The sequence below is a fragment of the Takifugu flavidus genome, chromosome 2, assembly GCF_003711565.1.
Source record: "Takifugu flavidus isolate HTHZ2018 chromosome 2, ASM371156v2, whole genome shotgun sequence".
NCBI classification, from domain to species: domain Eukaryota; kingdom Metazoa; phylum Chordata; class Actinopteri; order Tetraodontiformes; family Tetraodontidae; genus Takifugu; species Takifugu flavidus.
Genome location: NC_079521.1, coordinates 8,160,178 through 8,182,598, shown reverse-complemented (window position 1 = coordinate 8,182,598; position 22,421 = coordinate 8,160,178). Strand labels below are relative to the sequence as shown.

The following is a 22,421-nucleotide window of genomic DNA, read 5'->3' as shown; positions in this document are numbered from 1 at the left end:
GGGTGTGGAGTTCAGGGAAAGGTCGTACCCAGGCGTGTCTACAGCCTCTCTTCTCACTTCTCACCATTTCCAAAGTGTGTTTGGTAATGAATGAACCTTTCTCAGCTTCGAGTGTCATCATTGTCTACAATGAAACCTATAGTTTGTACATTAGCTTTAAAAGTGATAATGATTTTTATCAGTTGATCGCGGACGGGACGTGCCAGACCTGTTCGGGACGCAGCGCTCCGGGACAGGCGGCTGCGCAAAGACGCGTTGACGCTCAACTCTCATTGGGGAAACTCGCGTTGGAGCTCATGATCTTCTTATCGGAGTAAACGAACTTTTTCAGCGATCAGCGCAGGTATGTGTGTGTGTAACGCGTAATTAGAGCCAGGCATGACCAGGAAGAAAAGCGCTGAACGCCGCAGCTTTGAGGATTCGTGACCGGGGCTCCAGCAGATCAGATGCTGCCGAAAAAATGAGTCGGACTCTCTGCATCGTCGCTTATTTCCTCTCTGTGGTCCACTGTAAGTACTTTTCTCTTTGCTGTCGATCTACTAATGTCATTTTTTTAGTCCCTGTCAGCCCCGTTTGATTTGGATAAATGCGCTCCTGCGCTGGCACATATCATTTAGAGTTCATGTCGGATTTTATTCTCCCAGAAGGCACATTTTAATCCACAAATGCGTTTCAGCGTACCAGGTAAAAATTAGACAAATAAAATGAATAAAAACAAAAATCTTGCTCTGCATATTCAAAGTATGAAAACCTTTAAGTCTGTTCTTCAGAAATTCAACTAATTAAAAGATCAGGACCAGTCTGAGACAGTTTGCAAACAAAACGTTTATTAAAGTAACACAGATGCTAATCTAATTAAAAATCACCATCACTCATCCCGAAACACTCCCTAAACTTGTCCCTTTGCTCAGATACCGTCATGGATGGCCCGGGATGGAACTGTTTAGTGAAAATACTTGTGGTTATATCAGTATATCAACAAGATTTTCAATTAGGAAAAAAAGTTTTATCTTCCATAATCTTGGCTATAAATCTAGAACTGTTTTACCTTTTGGTGCCATCATGTTTTTCTCACTGTTTGCTGGCTGACCTTTCCTCCAACAACAGCACTGACACTGTTTCTCTTACAGATGCAGCTTATCTGCTTTGGCTCCTTTAGCGGTTGTCTTTACTTTCCCCCGAGGGGGAATGACCGAAGCTCTGAAGGGCCCATAAAGACACACGATTCCTTGTGATGAACGTGTGCATCACTTCACCCATCACAAAGGCCACATGATGAATCTCTGCACTTGTGCAGCCGTGAAAATGCATCTGTAGATTATTGACATAGCGGCAATTCTTCTTCACTGTTCCCATCAGGAACAGTCTCACCTCGTTGGCCCGTCTCTCCCAAGTGCGTCGATTCAGCTCTTCCCGATGACGACGGGGACATTAATAACCTGCTGCATGTTAAGGAAATGGAAGAGATGCTACTACATGTATCCGCTTTGCTCCAGATGAGGAGCACCGATCATCAGTTCCAATCTGCCCTGTCTGCACCGCTGACGTGGGCGCCATTTATCAAGGACGCAGGGGAGGAAGCTGGCTGTTGCTGTTCAAGGCCCATTGAGGCACATCCTCAGTGATCTGGCTTCAGGATACAGCAGAATTACAATCAAAATAGTTGCCCTCTATAGACTGATTTCAAAACTCTCCTAATAACCATTTTGCCAATGCGCCCCAAGTGTTTTGGAAAGAGTCATGGATTTTGTCCAAATATGAATATTTCATGAATGCACATGCATAAACAGCAGAACGTTGCACCCGCACCAGAGTGCAGCTGTACATCAACTGCGCAACATCATGTCCACTAAGTTAATCAGGCTCCTCGCCCCTGTCTGCTTATAACCCAGCGTAATGTCGTTATAATACCATATATTCAGTACCAAAGGAAAAATAGTGCGCCATTATCTAAAGGCGGTGGCATTAAGGGTCGTTAGGGTTGTGGGGAAGTCAGGTGATTTCCTGACTTCGTGTATATGACTGTGAGTTAATGTATTTTAACAACTAAATTATGCTTAAAAGCTTTAAAAACATTTTTTTATCCATCTAACCTTGAGGACTCCACAAACAAAGGACAATGCTTCTATTATGTGTTCTTATACAGGACTAATGACAGTCTTGTCCTTAAACTCATTGATTTACCACGGTGTGCCGTCAGGTTGCAGGTGTGCCGATTCCGAGGAGCGTCTCATGAACTGGTTACTTGGGAAGAATCGCTACAACCCGCTGATCCGGCCTGCCTCCAACAGGACCGAGAGAGTCCCGGTGAAGCTACAAGTGTCTCTGGCTCAGCTCATCAGCGTGGTGAGAAGTCAAAAGTCATTGGTCCCACATGAAATTGTCGCATTGAGGGCTAACAGAGGGCAGCAGAAGAGGGGGAGAGCAGCTTGAGGCAGAGGTTAACTCAAAATAAAAGGCTGTGCAGAGACACGGCTGTAGCTCTGAGAGCTGCTCAGCTGTGATCTCTGTCAGATCCAGATTGAAGCTTCAGCACGAGTGGATTAAAAGAGGCCATAAAGCTGCTTTTTCCAAAGTGAGGGGAGTCCTCCCCTGATTTATAGTGGAGGCTACGCCCTTATTCAGACTTCAGCTGCAAGGGTGGAGTATGGGCTTGGATCAGTACCAATTCACCGGTCTCCTTTGTCTAATTCTTACATTGTTTCCTGTTTTTTAAAGAATATGTCTTAATTTGTTCTATCAGTTTATATAAAAACTGCAAAATGTGCCATTTGTGTTTTGCTGTTTCACTTCCAGAACGAAAGAGAGCAGATAATGACGACCAACCTCTGGCTGATGCAGGTCGGTGGCCTGAAGCTCGCGTTCATACACTTTTAAATGTCCTTTCAGTTGAACTTGAATTAAACTGTATCTTTCTCCAATCAATGTGGAATGAAGCACTTCTCTAACTGAGCTCCAAACACATTCTGCTCAATAATGAAGCGTGCAATTATGAATTAGCTGGTTGTGTGAAGCGTAATGGAAAACAGGCCCGATGCTATCTCTGCCCCTCTGTCTCTGCAGCACTGGGTGGATTACAGATTATCGTGGGACCCAGCAAAGTATGAAGGCATCAACAAGCTACGTATTCCCTCCAGACTCATCTGGCTCCCAGATATTGTCCTGTACAACAAGTAAGCAACTGTGAGGTGTCGCCTGAAGTGGGACTATTAACTAATCATGATTTGGCTGACGTTTGTCTCGGTTGCTTATTACTACCTGACTCATATGCACCACTTTTATACCGGCTTTGCCAGGCTGATAATCTGTCTGCAGCCTTTGCGTTGTGTTAACATTAAAGACAGAGGCCATCTGAAAGTAGATTTCTAATGGCACAAATATCGTGCGGAATCATTTGGTTATTTCCTCTTTTTCCTCCTCTTAGCGCCGATGGGACCTATGAGGTCACCGTCTTCACCAACGCCATCGTTCTTTTCAACGGCAGCATCAACTGGCTTCCTCCAGCCATCTACAAAAGTGCCTGCAAGATCGAAGTGAAGCATTTTCCCTTCGACCAGCAGAACTGCACTTTAAAGTTCCGCTCGTGGACGTATGACCGCACAGAAATTGACCTGGTTCTGAAGACTGATGCAGCTAGCATGGACGATTTTACCCCCAGTGGTGAGTGGGACATCTTAGCACTGCCAGGCAGACGGACTGTCAACCCCCTAGATCCCACCTACGTGGACCTGACCTATGACTTCATCATCAAGAGGAAGCCCCTCTTCTACACGATAAACCTCATCATTCCATGTATTTTGATCACCTCTCTGGCCATCCTGGTCTTCTACCTGCCTTCAGACTGCGGGGAGAAGATGACCCTCTGCATCTCCGTCCTCCTGGCTCTCACCGTCTTCTTGCTTTTGATCTCAAAGATCGTTCCTCCTACCTCACTGGATGTGCCTCTCATTGGAAAATACCTGATGTTCACCATGGTGCTGGTGACCTTCTCCATCATCACCAGTGTGTGCGTGCTGAACGTCCACCACCGCTCCCCCAGCACGCACACCATGCCCTCCTGGGTCAAACTGATATTTCTTGTCAAGCTACCATCCTTATTGTTCATAAGGCGCCCTCAGAACAACTCCGCACGCCAGAGGCTTCAGAGCCAGAGGTGTCAGCGAGCAAAAAGGGACATTTTGGGCTTGGGTTGCCCACCCAAGTCAAGTATCACAATGTTGTCTTCTGCCCTGCTGTCTCCTGGCTCTGTCTTCTCCACCCCCGGCCAGAAAAATGTAGCTCCTTCTCTAAGTTGCGGCTATGGAAAAGGTGACCTGCGCCCGACCACTTACCTTCCCGGCGGTTTGAATATCACCCAGAACCTCCAGCAGAGCAGCGGTGCGGACTGGGCTGCTGATGTCCAGGAGGCGCTGAGCGGGGTGCGATTTGTGGCTGAGCACATGATGGAAGACGACGATGATCAGAGTGTATGTATGCACATTTTGTCCTATTCAATGTAGGATTCATATATCACGCATATGCTTAAAGGCACCAGATTTATGATGTGGAGTGATTTAGCAGTGAGGCTGAAGCTAGTCAACTAAGACCTGCTCACAGTCTTTATGGTAATTTATGACAATTACCTTCACAGAAAGAAATGTAACGTTAATAAAAGCATATTTTAAGACATGAACTGAACTCTGTCCATGTAGGTAACCTTCAGTAGTGGGTTTGCTCACAATTTTAAGCTTTTTATATTTTAATTTGAGGTGTCTTTCACCGCCACCTGCTCTGGTCCAATAAACAAGATCAAATTGATGGGAAAATATTTACTGTCGGTCCGTAAGGGGAATACCACTAACCTTATGTAGCGGCTGTGACCTGGAAAATTGAAGGGAGACTTTGGTGATCAATCGTTTTTCTGGCAAATCAATGCGAGGAGGCTGCAGGGAATGAGAAATGACCCTTTTCCTAAACGGGACAAGGACAACGCTGAAAATGGGGTGAAAGGGTCAATGGCTCGTTTCACTGAGGCCTCGGTTAAATGGATCAGACCTGATAAGGACTTATCAGTTTTCAGTAAAAAATAAAATATATATATAATATGTACATATAGTTGAACCTGGATCACTGGAATAAACAGAGGAAATGTGAAATAAATGAGTTTACTGTCACACTGACAGCAGACAAACTACATAGACAAAACAAAACTACACAATAATACAGTATGTATGTGATTTGAAGAGTCTTGGCAGTTGTCAGTGATGCACATTCTGCCCCCAGGTGGTTCCAAACAGTCATGGCAGCATCAAATCACCGCACTGCTCTTGTCTCCAGGAGAAATGACACTTGCTTGTTGTGATGAAAACACCTGAAGAGCAACATTTGTGTGTGTTTTCCCCCCAGGTGATTGAGGACTGGAAGTATGTGGCCATGGTGGTGGACCGCATGTTCCTGTGGATCTTTGTGATTGTGTGTGTGGTGGGCACCCTGGGCTTATTTCTCCAGCCCGTCTTCCAGAATCCCATCACTCCCATCCAGCAGCCCAGCTCAGATATGCCTCGTATATGACCAGCAACATCTACATACCCGAGGAGTTCAGCAGTCATGTAGTGATTGTGCTTAACTAGATGAACCACATAGGGAGGTGTGATAAGATATTTCCAGGTCTTTCTAAGGCCAAACTCCAAGACTGTTGTGTTTAAAAAGCATGCGTCGACTCAGTAAGTATAGCTGGGAAGGTTAAAAGCAGATTAAGAAGGACAGCGTTGGAGCTGAATGTAGATGTGGACGTATTCCTGCCGCAGAGATGAGAAAACATCTCTGCTGTCAGATGTTTGTCCGCTCTGCTTGCTTGTGATTCATCTTTAATCGCGATGTCGAGAAGTGAGACATGACGTGTGTTTAATGTGTGAATAATAAAGGTGAACGAGTGTCCTCTCTGTGTCAGAAGTTGCACGAAAGACCATGTTTTAAAATTGTCAGAGGCATGCCAAAGTGCTTACTTAATCTATTTTTTATGATAATGTTGGTCTTCAGAGCCAGTTCATTAGCTAAAGATAGAACACTTCATCATCCAGTCCTGCATATTGGCTACAGATATTCTCTCGTAATCTATGACATAGCTGGAGCTTTTAGACTCTTATTTGCATGTCAGATGCAGGTGACTATGCTCCTCTAAACAAACACTTTCTGAACTGAACTTTCACCCACCCACCCACCCACACACACACACACACACGCACATACACACACACACTCCCAGTGTTCACTTACTTGGTGCTGAATGGGCTCATTAGAGATTCTGCAGACTGTGAGTTCTTCTGTGAGACATTTATTCAAATGAAGGGAAGCCAATCAGCTGCTATATCAGTAGCATTGGCTGGTTTTCTTGCACCTTTCAGCTTTCTGTCACTAGTCTATAGATGTCTGTGTGTGTGTGTGTGTGTGTGTGTGGTGTGTGTGTGTGTGTTTTCACACGGTATTCTATCCCATAAGGAGATTTTATATAACAAATGAATGTACAGTTCCAGTCATCCAGCTAAAGTGGGTAAAGTTAGAATGGGTTCATTAATGCAATTATACACACAGCATTTTAAATCAATATAAGTCATTATAATCAATACATCAATCACAGGCCTTTTGCCGGATTCATAGGTCAGTTTAACGAACTGAAGGATATTTAGTATTTGAACAGCATCAAACCGTCTCAAAACAAAAGAACTAAATCCAATTTCGAAAATGTTTGTTGCAATAGATTGTAAATGTTGATTGTAAAAGACGCTATATAAATAAAAAATGATTAAGCTTAAGAAAAGCGCGCAAACGTGCGGCAATCTTTTGAATGACATCATGTGCAAAGTGCTTAGAATCCTAGAAAGCATTTAATATCCAATGACTGCCAGATTTTGAAGCCAAACGTAGCCGCTGTAGCTGCTCTTCAAACCGGTGAAGCGGAATTTCAGCCACATCTGTGCGCTTCTTTTGCAGCCTGAACACGGACGAGCTGCGTGTGTCGGTAGCGCGCAGCCTCAGTGTCTCCGCGTCGCTCCACAGACGCGGACGCGCCTTCGCCCTCCACACTTTCTCCTCCGGTCTGCGCAGCGGAGCCACGACGACGCTCAACTCCAAACGAGATGAAAGTCCGCTTCTACTTCGTTTTGTGCGCATGTTCGCTCCTGTTTCTTCTACCCGGTGAGTCCTTGTTGCTTAAAAATAGTGAAATCTAAAGGAGGAATGTAACCATTTCAAACAGAAACATAAAGTTTCGCTCCAGGTTTCGCCTCAGTTTTAGTCCCACTGAAGCCACAAGATGATCCGAGGTGTAAAATATCCTTAAATGTGAGTTTGAAGCATCGATGCAGGTTGAGCCGTGTGTTCCTCTGCTCCTGCTCAGGAGGCTGCTGCTCAGAGGCAGAGCACAAACTCTTCTCTGTCATCTTCTCCAACTACAACCAGTACATACGGCCGGTGGAGAACGTGACCGACCCGGTCATCGTGCAGTTCGAGGTGTCCATGTCACAGCTGGTCAAAGTGGTAAGTGGACCGTCGCGGCTTGTTTTGCTGAAACCAAAAATAAAAAATAAGGCCTCAGGGTTTGAGCAGAAAAGTTTCAGGGTCACTAAAATGCCGTGAGATAGCCCTGGGCTGGGGGTGTAGGGCCGCTATCTGTGCCGCCCGGATCAGATTGGAGTTGTCAGCTGTCTGAGCATCCCTCACTTTAGGCAGAGTCAATCACTGCAATTCGCAAGAGCTGCTGGGGAGGGGGGGGGGGGGCAGACGAACTATCCCTTCAGACAGACAAGGTCTCAGTTGCAGACAAGGTCTGACCGCCTTCTACTAATTAAGTAAAAAGGCTACTGTTGGACAACCTTGACAAAACATACAGTATTATTAGCTCTGCTAATGTTGACGGAGAGAAAGGTCAGCCCTTCCACACTGCTTATGTTAATAAAACTGTACTTGGAATCACATCTGCCTTAAAAAGAACAACTAAATTATGGAAAAAAAATCTTTCTTGGTCAATTATGCAACGAGAGAAGCAGAATATAGCGAGTGCAGAGTTTTGCACATCGCTAATTTTTCTGTCTGAGGTTTGCTCAGGCTTGGTTCTGCACCGATTTACCATCAACTGTAGCCACCCATTAATATATATTAATAAAATACAACGCAGTTCCTCTTGTTTCTTTCTGTTTTACCATCTATGGTGAGATCTGAACTGTGGAGCTGACGAATATATGTAGGCACTCCTCAAACCCCCCAGACACGAATGTTTTATTACTTACTTTTTCTCCGGTTTAATCTAAAAATATAAATAAACCAAGACAGGTTTCGCTTGACTTTATTCAGGGCATCGGGTCCTGGGTGCATCCTCATGAAAAACATCATTTAATACAGAATGTCTCTGGTAAATACATTACATTTTGTGAGTTGTGGGGAGGCTAAAATATCTTTCTAGATCATACAAATAAGAAAATTGATGTGGAGCTCCGAGCTGGCAGCGCTGATGGATGACAGCGGGTGCTGCTAATCCAGATGCAATTGGTCAGCCTGTACCAATTACAGCTGTGCAGCATGAGCTCATTTAGGCTGTCAGTGGCTCATCGGCTGAGTCAGCCGTCATGGAACCGTCGTCGATCATGTTGCAGGCGGAGCCCGAGGACGTCTGAGCAGGGAGGTGAAAATCAGCAGCGAACAACAACACAAAGTTGTTGTCCAACGTTGGACAGAACTTAAAATTCCCACAGAACCTGAATGAACAACTCTGTTTTGGGGCCAAAATCTGTCCAGCTACGCTGAAGTCTGAGCATTTGCTGCTGGTTCAGGTCCAAATTGTGCAGAGCGGAACATTATACAGGGTTCCCTGTTAGTCTGTTAGCTTAGCATCAAACGGGGTTGTGCTGCGCTCTCGTCCACCTTTTCCTCCATAAGATACTCAACACGAATGTTTAATACTGTGCGCCGAGTCATGAGATCTGCTCATGCACGCTCCGACACACACAATCCAACCCCCTCCGTTTTGGCCCCTCTCCCACCTCTCTTTCCCCCCCTCTTTGCCAGTGAGCTGTTAAAGGAAAAGTTAAGGCCGTGCTGCTGTCACGTGTGCTCTTCCGCAGGCGCAGAGGACTCAGGTGTTCCTTTCTAAAACACACAGTCCTCAGCGGTGCGTTGACTGATTATCTGTGATGTGTTCTCTCCCTGCACTGCCCTTCGCATTGTTGTGTGTGTGTGTGTTGGGGGGGGGGGGGGCGCTCTCTCTGGGTGCGAGCGCTGACTGACAGTTCTTCTCTGTTCTCAGGATGAAGTCAATCAGATCATGGAGACAAATCTGTGGCTGAGACATGTAAGTTTTCTGGTATGTGAGTGTGTGTGTGTGTGTGTGTGTGTGTGTGTGTGTGTGTGAGTGTTCTAACGTGCCTCAATATCATAGATATAAGCCTCCATCTGATCTTCCAGGATATGACTGACGAGTTCCATTATTCACAAAAAGGAGTATTTTACAAGATCGACCCATTTACGCCCCTTATCCAAAAGTAAATCAAATCTTGATAATAAAGATTTCATGGAGTTTATCTGTCTGGGAATGATTAGAGGGCAATATTGTATTCATTTTGACATCGCCACAGTATCTGATGGGAGCTTCGAGGGTATGAAACCGGTCTGACCTCTGTCTGATTTCATTACAATCTTGAAGGAGGACAGAGCTCATCGGTCAGACATGCGGAACCACTTGATGGTTCTGTTACTCCCACATGGTGTCTCTGCTGCCACAGTGCAGAGTGCGCTGAACCGAACCTGAATCAAACAAAGTGGGGCAGGTCTCCAGGTCCCATATTACAAACGCTGAGTAAATCTGTGTCAAAGTCGAGCGCCAAAGGGCTGAACGCTAATCTTTAGTGCTCAGAGCAAAGCACTGTTACACTTATTTTAAGTGTAAGACTTTGGCCACTCGAAAATTTATGATACGGTCTCATTATTTGACACAGGCTTCTGCTGTTAGCATAGCTACCACAGTAGAGTCTTACTCTGATACCCACTTGTTACTTTGGCATGATTTTTATTGGGAAATGGGTAAATATTATACCTAAATTAAATTCAAAAAGTACATCTTTGGCTCTATTATGAAGATTTTCTTCACTGTAATTTTATTCTGGCATTGCTCTACGTCTAATAATTTGCCTTAAAAGTATTGCCTTTTTTTAGATCTGGAATGACTACAAACTAAGATGGAATCCAAAAGAATACGGAGGTGTTGAATATATCCGGGTGCCTTCGAGCAGGATTTGGAAGCCTGACATTGTGCTCTACAACAAGTGAGTAACAATCAGGTTTAAAACCAGGTTTAACATCGATGTTGGTGCTTTTGTAAAGCTAGCTACCTGCATCTATCGTTACTGTTACAATTGCATTGCGAGTTTTAGTTTTGCGTAAGTAACATTCATGTATCTTTTTGAAAAAGGCAGTTTTGAATAGATTTTTCTGTCTCCATCAGAAGCTCAGCCCTCTCTCTGCCTTCCTCTCTACAGCGCAGTTGGAGATTTCCAGGTCGATGACAAAACAAAGGCGCTGCTCCGTTACAATGGCGACGTCACCTGGATCCCTCCGGCGATATTCAAGAGCTCCTGCAAGATCGACGTCACCTACTTCCCCTTCGACTACCAGAACTGCACCATGAAGTTCGGCTCCTGGACCTACGACAAGGCCAAAATCGACCTGGTGTTGATTGGCTCCACCATGAATTTGAAGGACTTCTGGGAGACCGGCGATTGGTTGATAATTGATGCCCCGGGCTACAAACACGACATCAAGTACAACTGCTGCGAGGAAATCTACACGGATATCACCTACTCTCTGTACATCCGCCGCCTGCCACTTTTCTACACTATCAACCTGATCATCCCCTGCCTCCTAATCTCCTTCCTCACTGTGCTTGTCTTTTACCTCCCGTCGGACTGTGGCGAGAAGGTCACTCTCTGCATCTCCGTCCTGCTGTCTTTAACTGTCTTCCTCCTTGTCATCACCGAGACCATCCCCTCCACCTCCCTGGTCATCCCCCTGATCGGGGAGTACCTCCTCTTCACCATGATCTTCGTCACCCTCTCAATTGTCATCACGGTTTTTGTGTTGAACGTCCATTACCGAACGCCGAAGACCCACACCATGCCCTGCTGGGTTCGGGCCGTGTTTTTAGAACTGCTGCCGAGGGTGATGTTCATGACGCGCCCTGAAAGGGAGCCCGAGCAGGACACGGGGGCCGGTAACGTCCAGGACACGCATTCCAGGTCCTGCGCCGTCCACTCAGCCACGTTGCATAAACCTCAGGCGTTGGCCTCCGGTGTGGTGTCCAGCATATCAAACCGCCAGTATCTTTTCAATAACACGGAGCTCTCCAACCTCAATAACTTAAGTGGAGATCCGAGCAAAGGCTCCACGTCTCTGTGTTGCGAGGGAAGATGCAACTGCTGCTGGTACCAGAGGTCCAGCAAACTGCCCGCAGACTCTGGAGGTGGGAGCGGAGGAATGGGCAGCCTGGGCGCGCTAACAGGAGGCAGCGTGGCTAAGGTCAGCGGTGGGAGCCAGCGTTCTAGCTCCGAGTCTTTAAACGGAGGACTAATGCCACTGTTGCCACTGTCGCCCGAGGTCAGGGAGGCCATTGAGAGTGTCAGATACATTGCGGAGAACATGAGACTGCAGAATGAAGCAAAAGAGGTGAGTCTTTCACAGTCTCTAACTTTCAAAACCAATTCTCTCACAAGGTTCCTTTTGACGACATAACAGCTGCATCGCGATAAAAGAGAAAATATTTTCACTGTGATTCTGCTGCAGGTTCAGGATGACTGGAAATACGTTGCCATGGTAATCGACAGGATCTTCCTGTGGGTTTTTGTCCTCGTGTGCATCCTGGGAACAGCCGGTCTCTTCCTACAGCCTCTATTGCTCGCAGAGGACATTTAATCCGATCCAGAATCTAAAAACTGTGGAACTGCGTTCTGCTAAAGCTCAAGAAAAAAAAAAAGCTGACACCCAGAGGAAAAACAGATTTCTTGAGATTTTTTCTAAATCTATGTACATTAATATCCTTGGGCAATCTTTTATTAGGGAAGTCTATGTAGCATTTGAACGTCCAATCATCAGAAAAAAGAAAATATTTATCTCTCTGTGGCATCGAAATGCATCCAAATGAGTCCACAGTTTGGCGGGTCTCATATGGTTCTTCGGCAAGTTGTGGGTGACACCATGCGGCGGATGTTGGTATTGCATTACACGACATCGATCACCTATTTTTGTCTGTTTTTGTTTGATGACTAGGTAAACATGTCAATATCCAAACGTTATGGTAAATGTACATTAAGCTGAAAATGTCATGTGCAAATAATCATAAAGTAAATTTCCATTTTAACGTATGTATTCTCTGTAACTACGGCTTAAAAAATACTCTTCTGCAGTTTCTCAAAAACTAGCAGGATCTCTGAGAGAAAGTGGGTTCAAAAAGGTTACTGAGACTCTGTAATAGTGTTTATCATCATTCTTCAGAGCTCACTCAGCTTATTGGATCACAAACAATAAAGTGATAAAGGACCTAATTGGATTCCTCCTTTTTGCTTCCGGGCTAATAAAAAATAAAGAAAACAATAGTCTGCTTTCTATCAGGCAGCTCAATAACACAATGCCAACAACATGCTACTACAGACTCTTACTGGTCTTATATGGCTCAACTCATGGTTGTGGGTTACTTTCCTGCAGCTGATGCACTAAATCGGTGGCAGACTTGAAACATTTTTTGCATTTTATTGATTATATACCAAAACCTAATGACAACAGTTAAAGAAATGGATTTCAGCCAGAAGTGTGTGTGACCGATTGAGCAGTATCTGTGTGTCTTTCTCAGCAGTTACTGTAATCTGTGGATTTCCTGTTTGAAGCGCTTGATAACATCACTGCTAGCCACATGAACTATAAATATCGTGTATTAAAGAGGACATAAAGTACACTAAGCTGTGTCATAACAACATGTTGCAGACTAATAGCCTGCAGCCAGGGAAGCTGACAGGTAATATTGCCCCAATATAACCTGTTCCTGTGGAATGTTTTAGAAATGAATTTACCTTTTTACATATTACTGACAAATCTGTTTTCCAGTGAAAGTCTGCCCTTTATCGCCCATTCTGTTTTTGTTGGTACTGTCAAGAGGCTGTGTTTGTGTTGGTGACATGAGAATCCGTTCCCTTCTTTTTATAGAGCATATAGACCCGCAGGCCTCATCAAACTCTGCTCTTCAGCTTGCAGCACCTCTGAGGCTTTAGTTTTCAGTCATAAATTGGTGGATACCATGTTAGAGACATGGAGGAGTTCCACAGAGAACAAATGGAAGACAGACAATTTGGGATATCTTCTGCATTGATGGGATGCTGAGCCAGGATGGGTAGCTCTCTATTAATGTTACATTCCCACCCTCATCCATGGACATGAGATGTGTCCTGTTGGGAGGAGACGACAACATCGTCAGCCTCACAAACTGCATGATGGATACAGACTATAGTACCACCAAGGCTGGACCTGGGATCACTCCTGACATAAAGGCCCTGTACAGAGACAGCTGAGGAAGAGGATCGGAGGGGGGAGGTGAAGACGATGAAGGATCAGCTGCAGCAGGACAAACGGGACTGTCCCTGTCCCCTTTCTTTTCACCATGTGCTAAACTGCACACTTGTCTCAGCACCGTGTGAACTGAACATCCACAGAAGATCTCCACCATCACAGATGAGGACGAGAGGGACTTTGTGGACTGCTGCCCTCTATACCGTCAGAGCAGATACCTCCTTAGAAAACTTGGGTCATTTGGGGTACAGACAGGATGACTTAACAAGCTGGTAAAGAAAGGAGGACAGGAGGATGATGCCACAACTCTTGTCCATCATGGAGAACACTTCCCACCCCCTGCAGGAGACGGTGACCTCACTGGGAGCTCCTTCAGGTGTCCTAAGCAGAGGTCCTCCCTTCCTGCTGCAGTATTCAACTATTCAACCAATAGTAGTTCAGTTCACCCCCAACCAACAATAAAAACAGGAGAAACACCTGTCAACAAGACAAACACCTGTCAATAAGAGAAACACCTGTCAATAAGAGAAACAACTGCCAATAAGAGAAACACCTGCCAATAAGAGAAACACCTGCCAATAAGAGAAACACCTGCCAATAAGAGAAATACCTGTCAACAAGAGAACACCTGTCAACAAGAGAAACACCTGCCAATAAGAGAAACACCTGCCAATAAGAGAAACACCTGTCAACAAGAGAAATATCTGTCAATAAAGAAACACCTGCCAATAAGAGAAACACCTGTCAACAAGAGAAATATCTGTCAATAAAAGAAACACCTGTCAATAAGAGAAACACCTGCCAATAAGAGAAACACCTGTCAATAAGAGAAATACCTGTCAACAAGAGAAACACCTGCCAATAAGAGAAATACCTGTTAATAAGAGAAACACCTGTCAACAAGAGAAACACCTGCCAATAAGAGAAACACCTGTCAACAAGAGAAACACCTGCCAATAAGAGAAATACCTGTCAACAAGAGAAACACCTGTCAACAAGAGAAACACCTGCCAATAGAGAAACACCTGTCAATAAGAGAAACAACTGTCAATAAGAGAAACACCTGTCAACAAGAGAAACACCTGCCAATAAGAGAAACACCTGTCAATAAGAGAAACACCTGCCAATAAGAGAACACCTGTCAACAAGAGAAACACCTGCCAATAAGAAAAAACCTGCCAATAAGAGAAACACCTGTCAATAAGAGAAATACCTGTCAATAAGAGAAACACCTGTCATAAGAGAAACAAAACTGTCAATAAGAGAAACACCTGTCAACAAGAGAAACACCTGCCAATAAGAGAACACCTGTCAATAAGAGAAACACCTGCCAATAAGAGAAACACCTGTCAATAAGAGAAACACTGCCAATAAGAGAAACACCTGTCAACAAGAGAAACACCTGCCAATAAGAGAAACACCTGTCAATAAGAGAAACACCTGTCAACAAGAGAAACACCTGCCAATAAGAGAAACACCTGTCAACAAGAGAAACACCTGCCAATAAGAGAAATACCTGTCAACAAAGAAAAACACCTGTCAACAAGAGAAACACCTGCCAATAAGAGAAACACCTGCCAATAAGAGAAACACCTGTCAATAAGAGAAACACCTGCCAATAAGAGAAACACCTGTCAACAAGAGAACACCTGCCAATAAGAAGAAACACCTGCCAATAAGAGAAACACCTGCCAATAAGAGAAATACCTGTCAAGAGAAACACCTGTCAATAAGAGAAATACCTGTCAAGAGAAACACCTGTCAATAAGAGAAACACCTGTCAACAAGAGAAACACCTGCCAATAAGAGAAACACCTGTCAATAAGAGAAACAACTGCCAATAAGAGAAACACCTGTCAACAAGAGAAACACCTGCCAATAAGAGAAACACCTGTCAATAAGAGAAACACCTGTCACAAGAGAAACACCTGCCAATAAGAGAAACACCTGCCAATAAGAGAAACACCTGTCAATAAGAGAAATACCTGTCAATAAGAGAAACACCTGTCAATAAGAGAAACACCTTTCAATAAGAGAAACAACTGTCAATAAGAGAACACCTGTCAACAAGAAAACACCTGCCAATAAGAGAAACACCTGCCAATAAGAGAAACAACTGCCAATAAGAGAAACACCTGTCAACAAGAGAAACACCTGCCAATAAGAGAAACACCTGTCAATAAGAGAAACACCTGTCAACAAGAGAAACACCTGCCAATAAGAGAAACACCTGCCAATAAGAGAAACACCTGTCAATAAGAGAAATACCTGTCAATAAGAGAAACACCTGTCAATAAGAGAAAACACCTTTCAATAAGAGAAACAACTGTCAATAAGAGAAACACCTGTCAACAAGAGAAACACCTGTCAATAAGAGAAACACCTGCCAATAAGAGAAACACCTGTCAATAAGAGAAACACCTGTCAACAAGAGAAACACCTGCCAATAAGAGAAACACCTGTCAATAAGAGAAACACCTGTCAACAAGAGAAACACCTGTCAATAAGAGAAACACCCCTCAATAAGAGAAACACCTGTCAATAAGAGAACAACCTGCCAATAAGAGAAACACCTGCCAATAAGAGAAACACCTGTCCACTGTGTACAACTGCCTTGTACTTTTTAAACGACTACTACTTGCTTCTTGATTCTGCAATTTTCTATGTTGCATATTGTGCACATTAATCTCTTAAAGGAGGACGTACACCTGTGCACTACGTGCATTGTGTGTTGCTCGCTGTACTTTTTTTGCTGCTCTAACACTGCAAATTTCACCGCTGTGGGCATCAAGTGTTCAAACTGAGACCCTTAGACAGGAAGTACAATATGTTATAATAGTTTCACCCTGTGGTTGTCAGACGCATCTCTGATGCAGGTCATAGTTTCGAAGAGTCTGGAGTTTAACGTGTTCATACTCATGAAGATAATTGTTGTTCTTCTCTGTAAGTATATAAACATTGAATTCAAGTCTTTTTTTCACTGCCAGGGAGAATTTCACCTCTGCTTTCCTTCCAGGCGGCTTTGCCTGTCAGGTCTTTGCTCAAACAAACGGTGAGCTTTACAGTCACCCTTGGTGGGATGCTGTTGGATAACTTTGACTAGTTTTGATACTAAATATCTGGCACAACAACTGTTAACAGGTGTTTTTCCTGCAAAGATTCTCTCCAGCCAGAAAGTGGTAAGTGAGAGAAGTGATCTTTATATCACCTGTAGCACCACTGGCTCCAAGAAACCTTCAGCTGCACAAGGTTTTATACATCTGTGCAAAGATGGCCGCGTTGTCAGAAAGAAGCAGCAGAAGCCAAATCAAAAGGACACGTTCTTCATCATCCGCGTTGGTCTCCATGACGGTGGAAACTACAGCTGCGTTTTCTCCGTCAGAGATCTCCCACTTTCTACAGCAGTCGCCTCAAGTCTCAACATCATTCCCATTCGTGTAATCGGTATGGATCTTCATTCACCTGCACATCCGCGTTCAGCCCCGCCGCTCATGTTGTCCTCTGCTTTGCAGCCAATTTTCACCCAGCAGATATTTCGTTTGCTGGGCCGCCAGCTGTCAAGGAGGGAGACGATGTGGCGCTCAGGTGTTCTGTTTCGGACACCCTGCAAACGCCGGGTGGGTGCCAGTTCATCCAGTCCTACCTTATTAAAAACGGCACCATGGTCCAGCTGACGCCATTCAATGCTACGAGGATGGAAGTGGAATTCACCGTCAAGGACGTCGCCTTGAAGGATTCTGGTCATTACAGCTGCGTGGTGCTTCCTTCCAAATGCATCAAAGCTACTGGGACGGCTCTCTATGGAAATAACAGAGTATTTCTGGAAGTTAAAGGTGAGAGGTTATGATGGCGGTGGCGCCATACCAGTCTCATGAATTTGGTCATTATTTCTTATAACAAAGTCTATTGCGGTGCATTCCAGGAATGTTTGACCAACAGAGAATAATATTTGGAGTGATTACCGGATTGTTAGCTGTGGCTCTGGGCGCCTGTTTCATTAAATGGCGGAGAGCAGGTAAAATCTTAAAGTCTTAAAACAACACTTGAAAATGTGCTCACATGTTTCTATTGAATCAGTTTGACATTTTTCTATTGTAAAATGCGATTTTAAGATGTTTATTGTGTTTTTCCACCAGTGAACAAAATAAAATTCTGCAATCAATGGTAAGAGTTGCTGGAAAAAGACAGGGACAGTATTTTTTTAAGCATATATATTTTAACAGTCACACAAACGTGCATTTGTTTCCAGTGAAGTTGGGTATGCAACCGTGATGGAGCGGTCGCGCGAGTTAGAGGAACAGCAGGAACAGACAGGGGGAGACAACCTGGAAGCTCCGAGTGGTGAGCTGAAGTTGGAATTAAATTAAATACATATCACAGACAAACTAATGAAATTTTATATCCCTCCATTTTCATTCATCTCATTATCATTCAACTCTATTGAAAATTTTCATTTCTTGTATATTTGGTCTTTTCTTAAAGTCATATTTTCTTCAGACTGCCAGAATTATTATTTAATCATTCTATAGAAACTTCAATCATTATATTAAACTCAATAAATCAAAATTGTAATCAATTGATTTTTATTTAGTGTATGTGTAATTTACATTTTTTTCCATCAAAGTGCTATTTAACATTTTAAGCCATTTGATCTCTAATCTTGATGCCAAATATTCCATTTTACGAAAAACTAAATTAAAGAAAATTAAAAAAAATAAAATAAAATAAAGAAAACTAAATATACAATCGTACGTATGCTTCAATTTTTAACTTATGCTTGTTTTTTCAAAATATGTCACATTCATTTTCTTTCCAATTTTCTAGATGACTCTTTCAGCATGGATGAGGAAAACATGTAAGAGCAGAAGAATTTCTTAAAATTAAAATTTAGAATTTATTTTTTATCATTTATTTTTAAAGCTTTGTTAGCTTCATGGTCACCATTAACTCCCTGTTTTATGGCTTTATTTTCAGATATGATGACATAAATCTACATGACAGCAGTCAATAAAGAATGTAAGTGAAAAACTTTATGCTATAAGAGAATATTACTTTGATTTTTAAATGTTTTTTTAAACTTTTATCATGTGAGAATGGCGACAGCATTTCCCAAAAGAACACATAAAATACAATAATACTAAAAGCTCTATTAACAATAATGTGTAGATTAAAATGATGAGAAGCAGAGCAGCTGTCTTGTTCTACTCACGCCGGTGTGGTTTTCTCTAAGTAATTTTAGAGAATTGTTACAGGAAAACCACTTGTTTAACAGCCGAGCGGGCAAGAATACCTGTTTGTGGTGAGATTATTGAAAGTGCACGTTTCAAAACTGAGATCACAAGACACACAGTGCTACTTATTTTATGTTTATGGTTTTAAAGTCAATTCAATCATAAATAATCAACCTTTATTTCAAATCATTATACAGCCTTTAAGTTACGCTCATTTTGAACTTACCAAATCACACATGACGATGCTAAATGGGACAGTCTAAAAAGAATGAACTAATAATTACGCGACACAGTTAGTCTAGTCTTTTTGTTCAAAAGGCTCATATGAACAAACGTTTTCAAAAATGAAAGACAATCCAGATGTTGTTTGACTCCTCTTTTCTTACTCAAAATTTTTAAACTTCATCACACATCTTAAGGTTCAAGATGAACTCTTATTTGCTTGGTACAAACCAGAGGAGAGGGAAGACACCTGGGGATTCTGTTTGCTTCCTATAAAGCCACCCCTCTAACTCTGGGGCTCCTAAATATAGCTTTTACAGCTGTTTGATAAACACACATAATTACTCATTTTTGACTTTACGTTTGCAGATTTTGGTAAATAAACATCTGATCATGGTGGTGCAGGCTAGAATAGTGAGCAGCACAGCTCCAGTTAAGAACAAAACAACATCTACAGAGTGATAGGCATACCAGGGCAGCCTGTAGGACTCAGTCCTCAGGTGAGCTGCACCTTTGTGTCTCATGACAAACTCTATCCAGAAGAGGGCGCTGTCCATTGGCTTCATCGGTGCGTCTCTGTGCAGTCCGGAGAGCCTCTGCATGTTCATCCTGTAGGAGGGATCATTCAAAACTCTCTTCAAAGCTGCCAGGAAGTTGTCGTCCTTGTCCACAGTCCTAAGGCTCAGAATCTCAGCTCCTCCTCTCTCTTTCAGACGCAGCAGGTTGTCATATTGGTCAAAAAACACAGGTAGACCTACAACTGGGACTCCATGATACATAGCTTCCTGAACTCCATTCGTTCCTCCGTGAGCCACAAACAGCTTTGTTTTGGGATGTCCTAAGAGATCATTCTGAGGCATCCAGTCCACCAGTAAAGTGTTGTTGCCCAGAGTTGCTGGTCTGTCCCCTTCATGTTTCCAGATGATCTTCTGAGGCAACTTAGCAAAAGCTGCAGCGATCTCATTGGTTATTTCAGCAGGAAGTTGGCTCACAAAAGTCCCCAGAGACATGATGATGACTCCATGTTCTCCTGAACTCTGCACAAACTCTTCCAGGTGTTCAGGTAAAGGCTTGGCAGGTTTACACTGGAACCCTCCCATATAGACGACATTAGGCATGGTGGGACGAGGATACTCAAACACAAAGTCCACTCTCATCAGCCACAGATCAGCCCCCTGTATTAACTCACTGTATCTGACTTCTGGGCCAAAGAAATGATCACAGACAGCCTGATACTGAGGCTGTATTAAAAATAAGTTCTGTGCTTCCCAAATCATATAGAAAAAGAGATTTTTGACTCGTTGACTGAAGGTCATTATGTCTGATAGTCCTGAACCTATCACAGGAATGTGAGATAAAGGAGAGGGGGCAATAGCGAAATGGCCCTCTCCACTCGTTATCCATCGGACATAATAGGCGAGAGGCAGTTTCAGAGCATGAGCCAACATCAGACCTGCCCCCCACGCTGGGTCAACGAGGGCGAGGTCATACTTGTTCTCCTTCAAAGTGTTCATCAAGTTTCTGTCTGTGAAGATGTTCGCAGCCATTTGGCATATCAGCCGATGCATCCTGTACATTGAAGTAAACATCTCCAGCTGCAAACTGACAAAGTTCCAAGCTGGTCTCTCTCCCCTCTCGATGTCAATGATCCTTTTCACGATCGGAATGATAAAGTCGTGATTAAAGCCTTCAGTAACTGGAACGGTGATTGTGTTGTAGTGCTGAGCGCCGTCCTGGATGTACCAGTTCTGGCTGGATCGGATAACATCAACAGTGTGTCCCCGGGAGTGCAGAGCTTCAATGAGGATGTCTATGTTGACCCAGTGACTTCCTTCTAAAGGTACAACCAAAATCCTTCCTCCGTGGGAAACTCCCCACAGCAAGGACGAGATGGATAGCACAAAAACGAAAGCTGCCTTTCCTTGGAGGGACATCTTCAACCTAAAAGACAGACAATTACACAGAAGAAACCTGCAAAATGACCTTCTTTAACAAAGCATCTGCAAGAGCAAATCTCTGCTAGGTGGTAGTTTGTTGACGTCCTCTAAACAAAACAGACCTACTGCAGCCTGATTCTCTTCCAGGATTCTCTCTAAGGTCCACAAACTTTCCTGTACCTAAAGTTCATTCCCCATCTGCCGGTGAGGACTGTAGACCTGTGGCTTTATTATTAGCTCTTATTACATGTTTGAAAAGAGTTGTTATACATATGTCACCAGTGTTGTAAAGCCACATAGAAGCATATTGCTGTGCACTTAATTTTGCATGGAGGCAGCAGAAGTGGAATAAAGACTTACAAGAAAGACAAATGTTGTGAATCCTGAAGAATATATCAGTCCTCTTCCAAAGGTTTGAGACAGAATCCAGCGACCCCTCAATAATCTCTTTCAGACGCTCCAATTGTTCAAATGGTAAGTAAAACACAGATCCCTGCAGGGAATGTAATTAAAACAGGTCAAGGTCAATGGTTCCCTCAGCAGAATAAACACAGAAGCTCAGAGGTTCCATGAAGTCTGTGAGGTCACCAAACAGGCAAGAACTACAACAAAAAAAAATCTATAATAACTGGTTCTCTGAGGCCACAATATTATTTACTCTAGTAGGAAAACAGGACTAAACCCACTGAACTTATGACACAGTTCTTTTTTTATACATTTTTTGGTGTTAAAATTAAGACATACATACATAATAACAGTGTGTTTGGCGTGCAAAAAGAGGGTTTTTCCCCCATAAGTTAGTGATATTAGTAATATTATGCTGGAATTCTATACAGCCAGTCATAATTAGCTGGTATGGCCCAATCAGAACAGGCCCTGCAGGCTGCATTTGACAGTAGTATAGCATGAATAAGAACAGCAAAACTGGTAAAGCAATGATTTAGTTAGTTAGAATTTTGTCCTTTTAAAAACTGATGCAATAGATTAGTCTGAATGGTTCATTTAAAAGAAAGATATTAAATACAGACACTGTTTTGCTCGTAAACACACCTGTTTCATATGCAGTAGCTCCAGGATCATCTGTGCTAACGAGTTGTGGTAAAAATTTAACCACATCCAGGAGACCTCACATGAGTGGATTATAGTTAAGCTTTTCTTTCCGATTTTAAAGGATTTCCTATAGTTGGGTCTTATCGGTAAAGTTGTGTGCTGCTCCACAGTGAAAGTCCACACTGAAAACAGATTTTAATGAAAGGAGGTGAAAGTCTGACCCCATGGAACGGATGAAAGGCTCTCCAATGTTGCCATGACGATGACTCGCTTGCTTGTTATTAGCTGTAATGTCAATATATGACCGCATGGTGGCAGTAAGCTCGTTCTTTGGGCAACTGTCCTCTGTCCAGGACAATTATCTGCAGCTATTGTCCCATGAGACAGAATGTATTTACGGTCA

At 43.3% G+C, this 22,421-nt stretch overlaps 4 protein-coding genes across 6 annotated transcripts; 3 read left to right on the top strand and 1 right to left on the bottom strand.

The window, feature by feature from the left end:
* On the top strand, positions 1-5,963 carry chrnb4 (cholinergic receptor, nicotinic, beta 4 (neuronal)). Its single transcript, XM_057025438.1, has 6 exons — positions 1-509; positions 2,201-2,346; positions 2,797-2,841; positions 3,064-3,173; positions 3,425-4,466; positions 5,386-5,963. Exons 1-6 carry the CDS (start codon positions 461-463, stop codon positions 5,548-5,550), a joined length of 1,557 nt encoding a protein of 518 aa, XP_056881418.1. The 5' UTR covers positions 1-460; the 3' UTR covers positions 5,551-5,963.
* A 365-nt stretch (positions 5,964-6,328) lies between these two features.
* Positions 6,329-12,563, top strand: chrna3 (cholinergic receptor, nicotinic, alpha 3). Its single transcript, XM_057025437.1, has 6 exons — positions 6,329-7,173; positions 7,376-7,515; positions 9,278-9,322; positions 10,183-10,292; positions 10,506-11,688; positions 11,806-12,563. The coding sequence occupies exons 1-6, from the start codon at positions 7,116-7,118 to the stop codon at positions 11,932-11,934; spliced, it is 1,665 nt and encodes a 554-aa protein (XP_056881417.1). The 5' UTR covers positions 6,329-7,115; the 3' UTR covers positions 11,935-12,563.
* Positions 12,564-16,278: 3,715 nt separating this feature from the next.
* On the top strand, positions 16,279-21,340 carry LOC130521726 (uncharacterized). Of its 3 annotated transcripts, XR_008949426.1 has the most exons (11): positions 16,285-16,521; positions 16,595-16,630; positions 16,720-17,022; positions 17,091-17,411; positions 17,501-17,593; positions 17,715-17,742; positions 17,828-17,919; positions 18,403-18,433; positions 18,553-18,594; positions 19,745-20,094; positions 20,751-21,340. XR_008949426.1 is itself a non-coding variant. In XM_057025473.1 (10 exons), the coding sequence occupies exons 1-9, from the start codon at positions 16,449-16,451 to the stop codon at positions 18,587-18,589; spliced, it is 1,014 nt and encodes a 337-aa protein (XP_056881453.1). In that variant the 5' UTR covers positions 16,286-16,448; the 3' UTR covers positions 18,590-18,594; positions 20,751-21,340. The 3 variants fall into 3 exon arrangements, 2 of the variants coding, with proteins under 2 accessions (XP_056881454.1, XP_056881453.1); XM_057025473.1 differs by lacking the exon at positions 19,745-20,094 and having other exon boundaries at positions 16,286-16,521; XM_057025474.1 differs by lacking the exons at positions 17,501-17,593; positions 19,745-20,094 and having other exon boundaries at positions 16,279-16,521.
* On the bottom strand, positions 18,929-22,232 carry LOC130521718 (UDP-glucuronosyltransferase 2B31-like). Its single transcript, XM_057025456.1, has 3 exons — positions 22,019-22,232; positions 21,329-21,461; positions 18,929-20,972 (listed from the first exon to the last, which is right to left on the bottom strand). Exon 3 carries the CDS (start codon positions 20,963-20,965, stop codon positions 19,373-19,375), a length of 1,593 nt encoding a protein of 530 aa, XP_056881436.1. The 5' UTR covers positions 20,966-20,972; positions 21,329-21,461; positions 22,019-22,232; the 3' UTR covers positions 18,929-19,372.
* Between the last annotated feature and the right edge of the window lie 189 nt (positions 22,233-22,421).

Bases quoted from the DNA above. Each gene is read 5' to 3' on its own strand.
- chrnb4 (XM_057025438.1), top strand. From the start codon at position 461: ATGAGTCGGACTCTCTGCATCGTCGCTTATTTCCTCTCTGTGGTCCAC. The intron at 2,347-2,796 runs GTGAGAAGTCAA...TTTCACTTCCAG, and splicing joins TGGCTCAGCTCATCAGCGTG to AACGAAAGAGAGCAGATAAT. The intron at 3,174-3,424 runs GTAAGCAACTGT...TCCTCCTCTTAG, and splicing joins GATATTGTCCTGTACAACAA to CGCCGATGGGACCTATGAGG.
- chrna3 (XM_057025437.1), top strand. From the start codon at position 7,116: ATGAAAGTCCGCTTCTACTTCGTTTTGTGCGCATGTTCGCTCCTGTTT. The intron at 7,516-9,277 runs GTAAGTGGACCG...CTCTGTTCTCAG, and splicing joins TGTCACAGCTGGTCAAAGTG to GATGAAGTCAATCAGATCAT. The intron at 11,689-11,805 runs GTGAGTCTTTCA...ATTCTGCTGCAG, and splicing joins TGCAGAATGAAGCAAAAGAG to GTTCAGGATGACTGGAAATA.
- LOC130521726 (XM_057025473.1), top strand. From the start codon at position 16,449: ATGCAGGTCATAGTTTCGAAGAGTCTGGAGTTTAACGTGTTCATACTC. The intron at 16,522-16,594 runs GTAAGTATATAA...CTTTCCTTCCAG, and splicing joins GATAATTGTTGTTCTTCTCT to GCGGCTTTGCCTGTCAGGTC. The intron at 17,023-17,090 runs GTATGGATCTTC...TCTGCTTTGCAG, and splicing joins CATTCCCATTCGTGTAATCG to CCAATTTTCACCCAGCAGAT.
- LOC130521718 (XM_057025456.1), bottom strand. From the start codon at position 20,965: ATGTCCCTCCAAGGAAAGGCAGCTTTCGTTTTTGTGCTATCCATCTCG.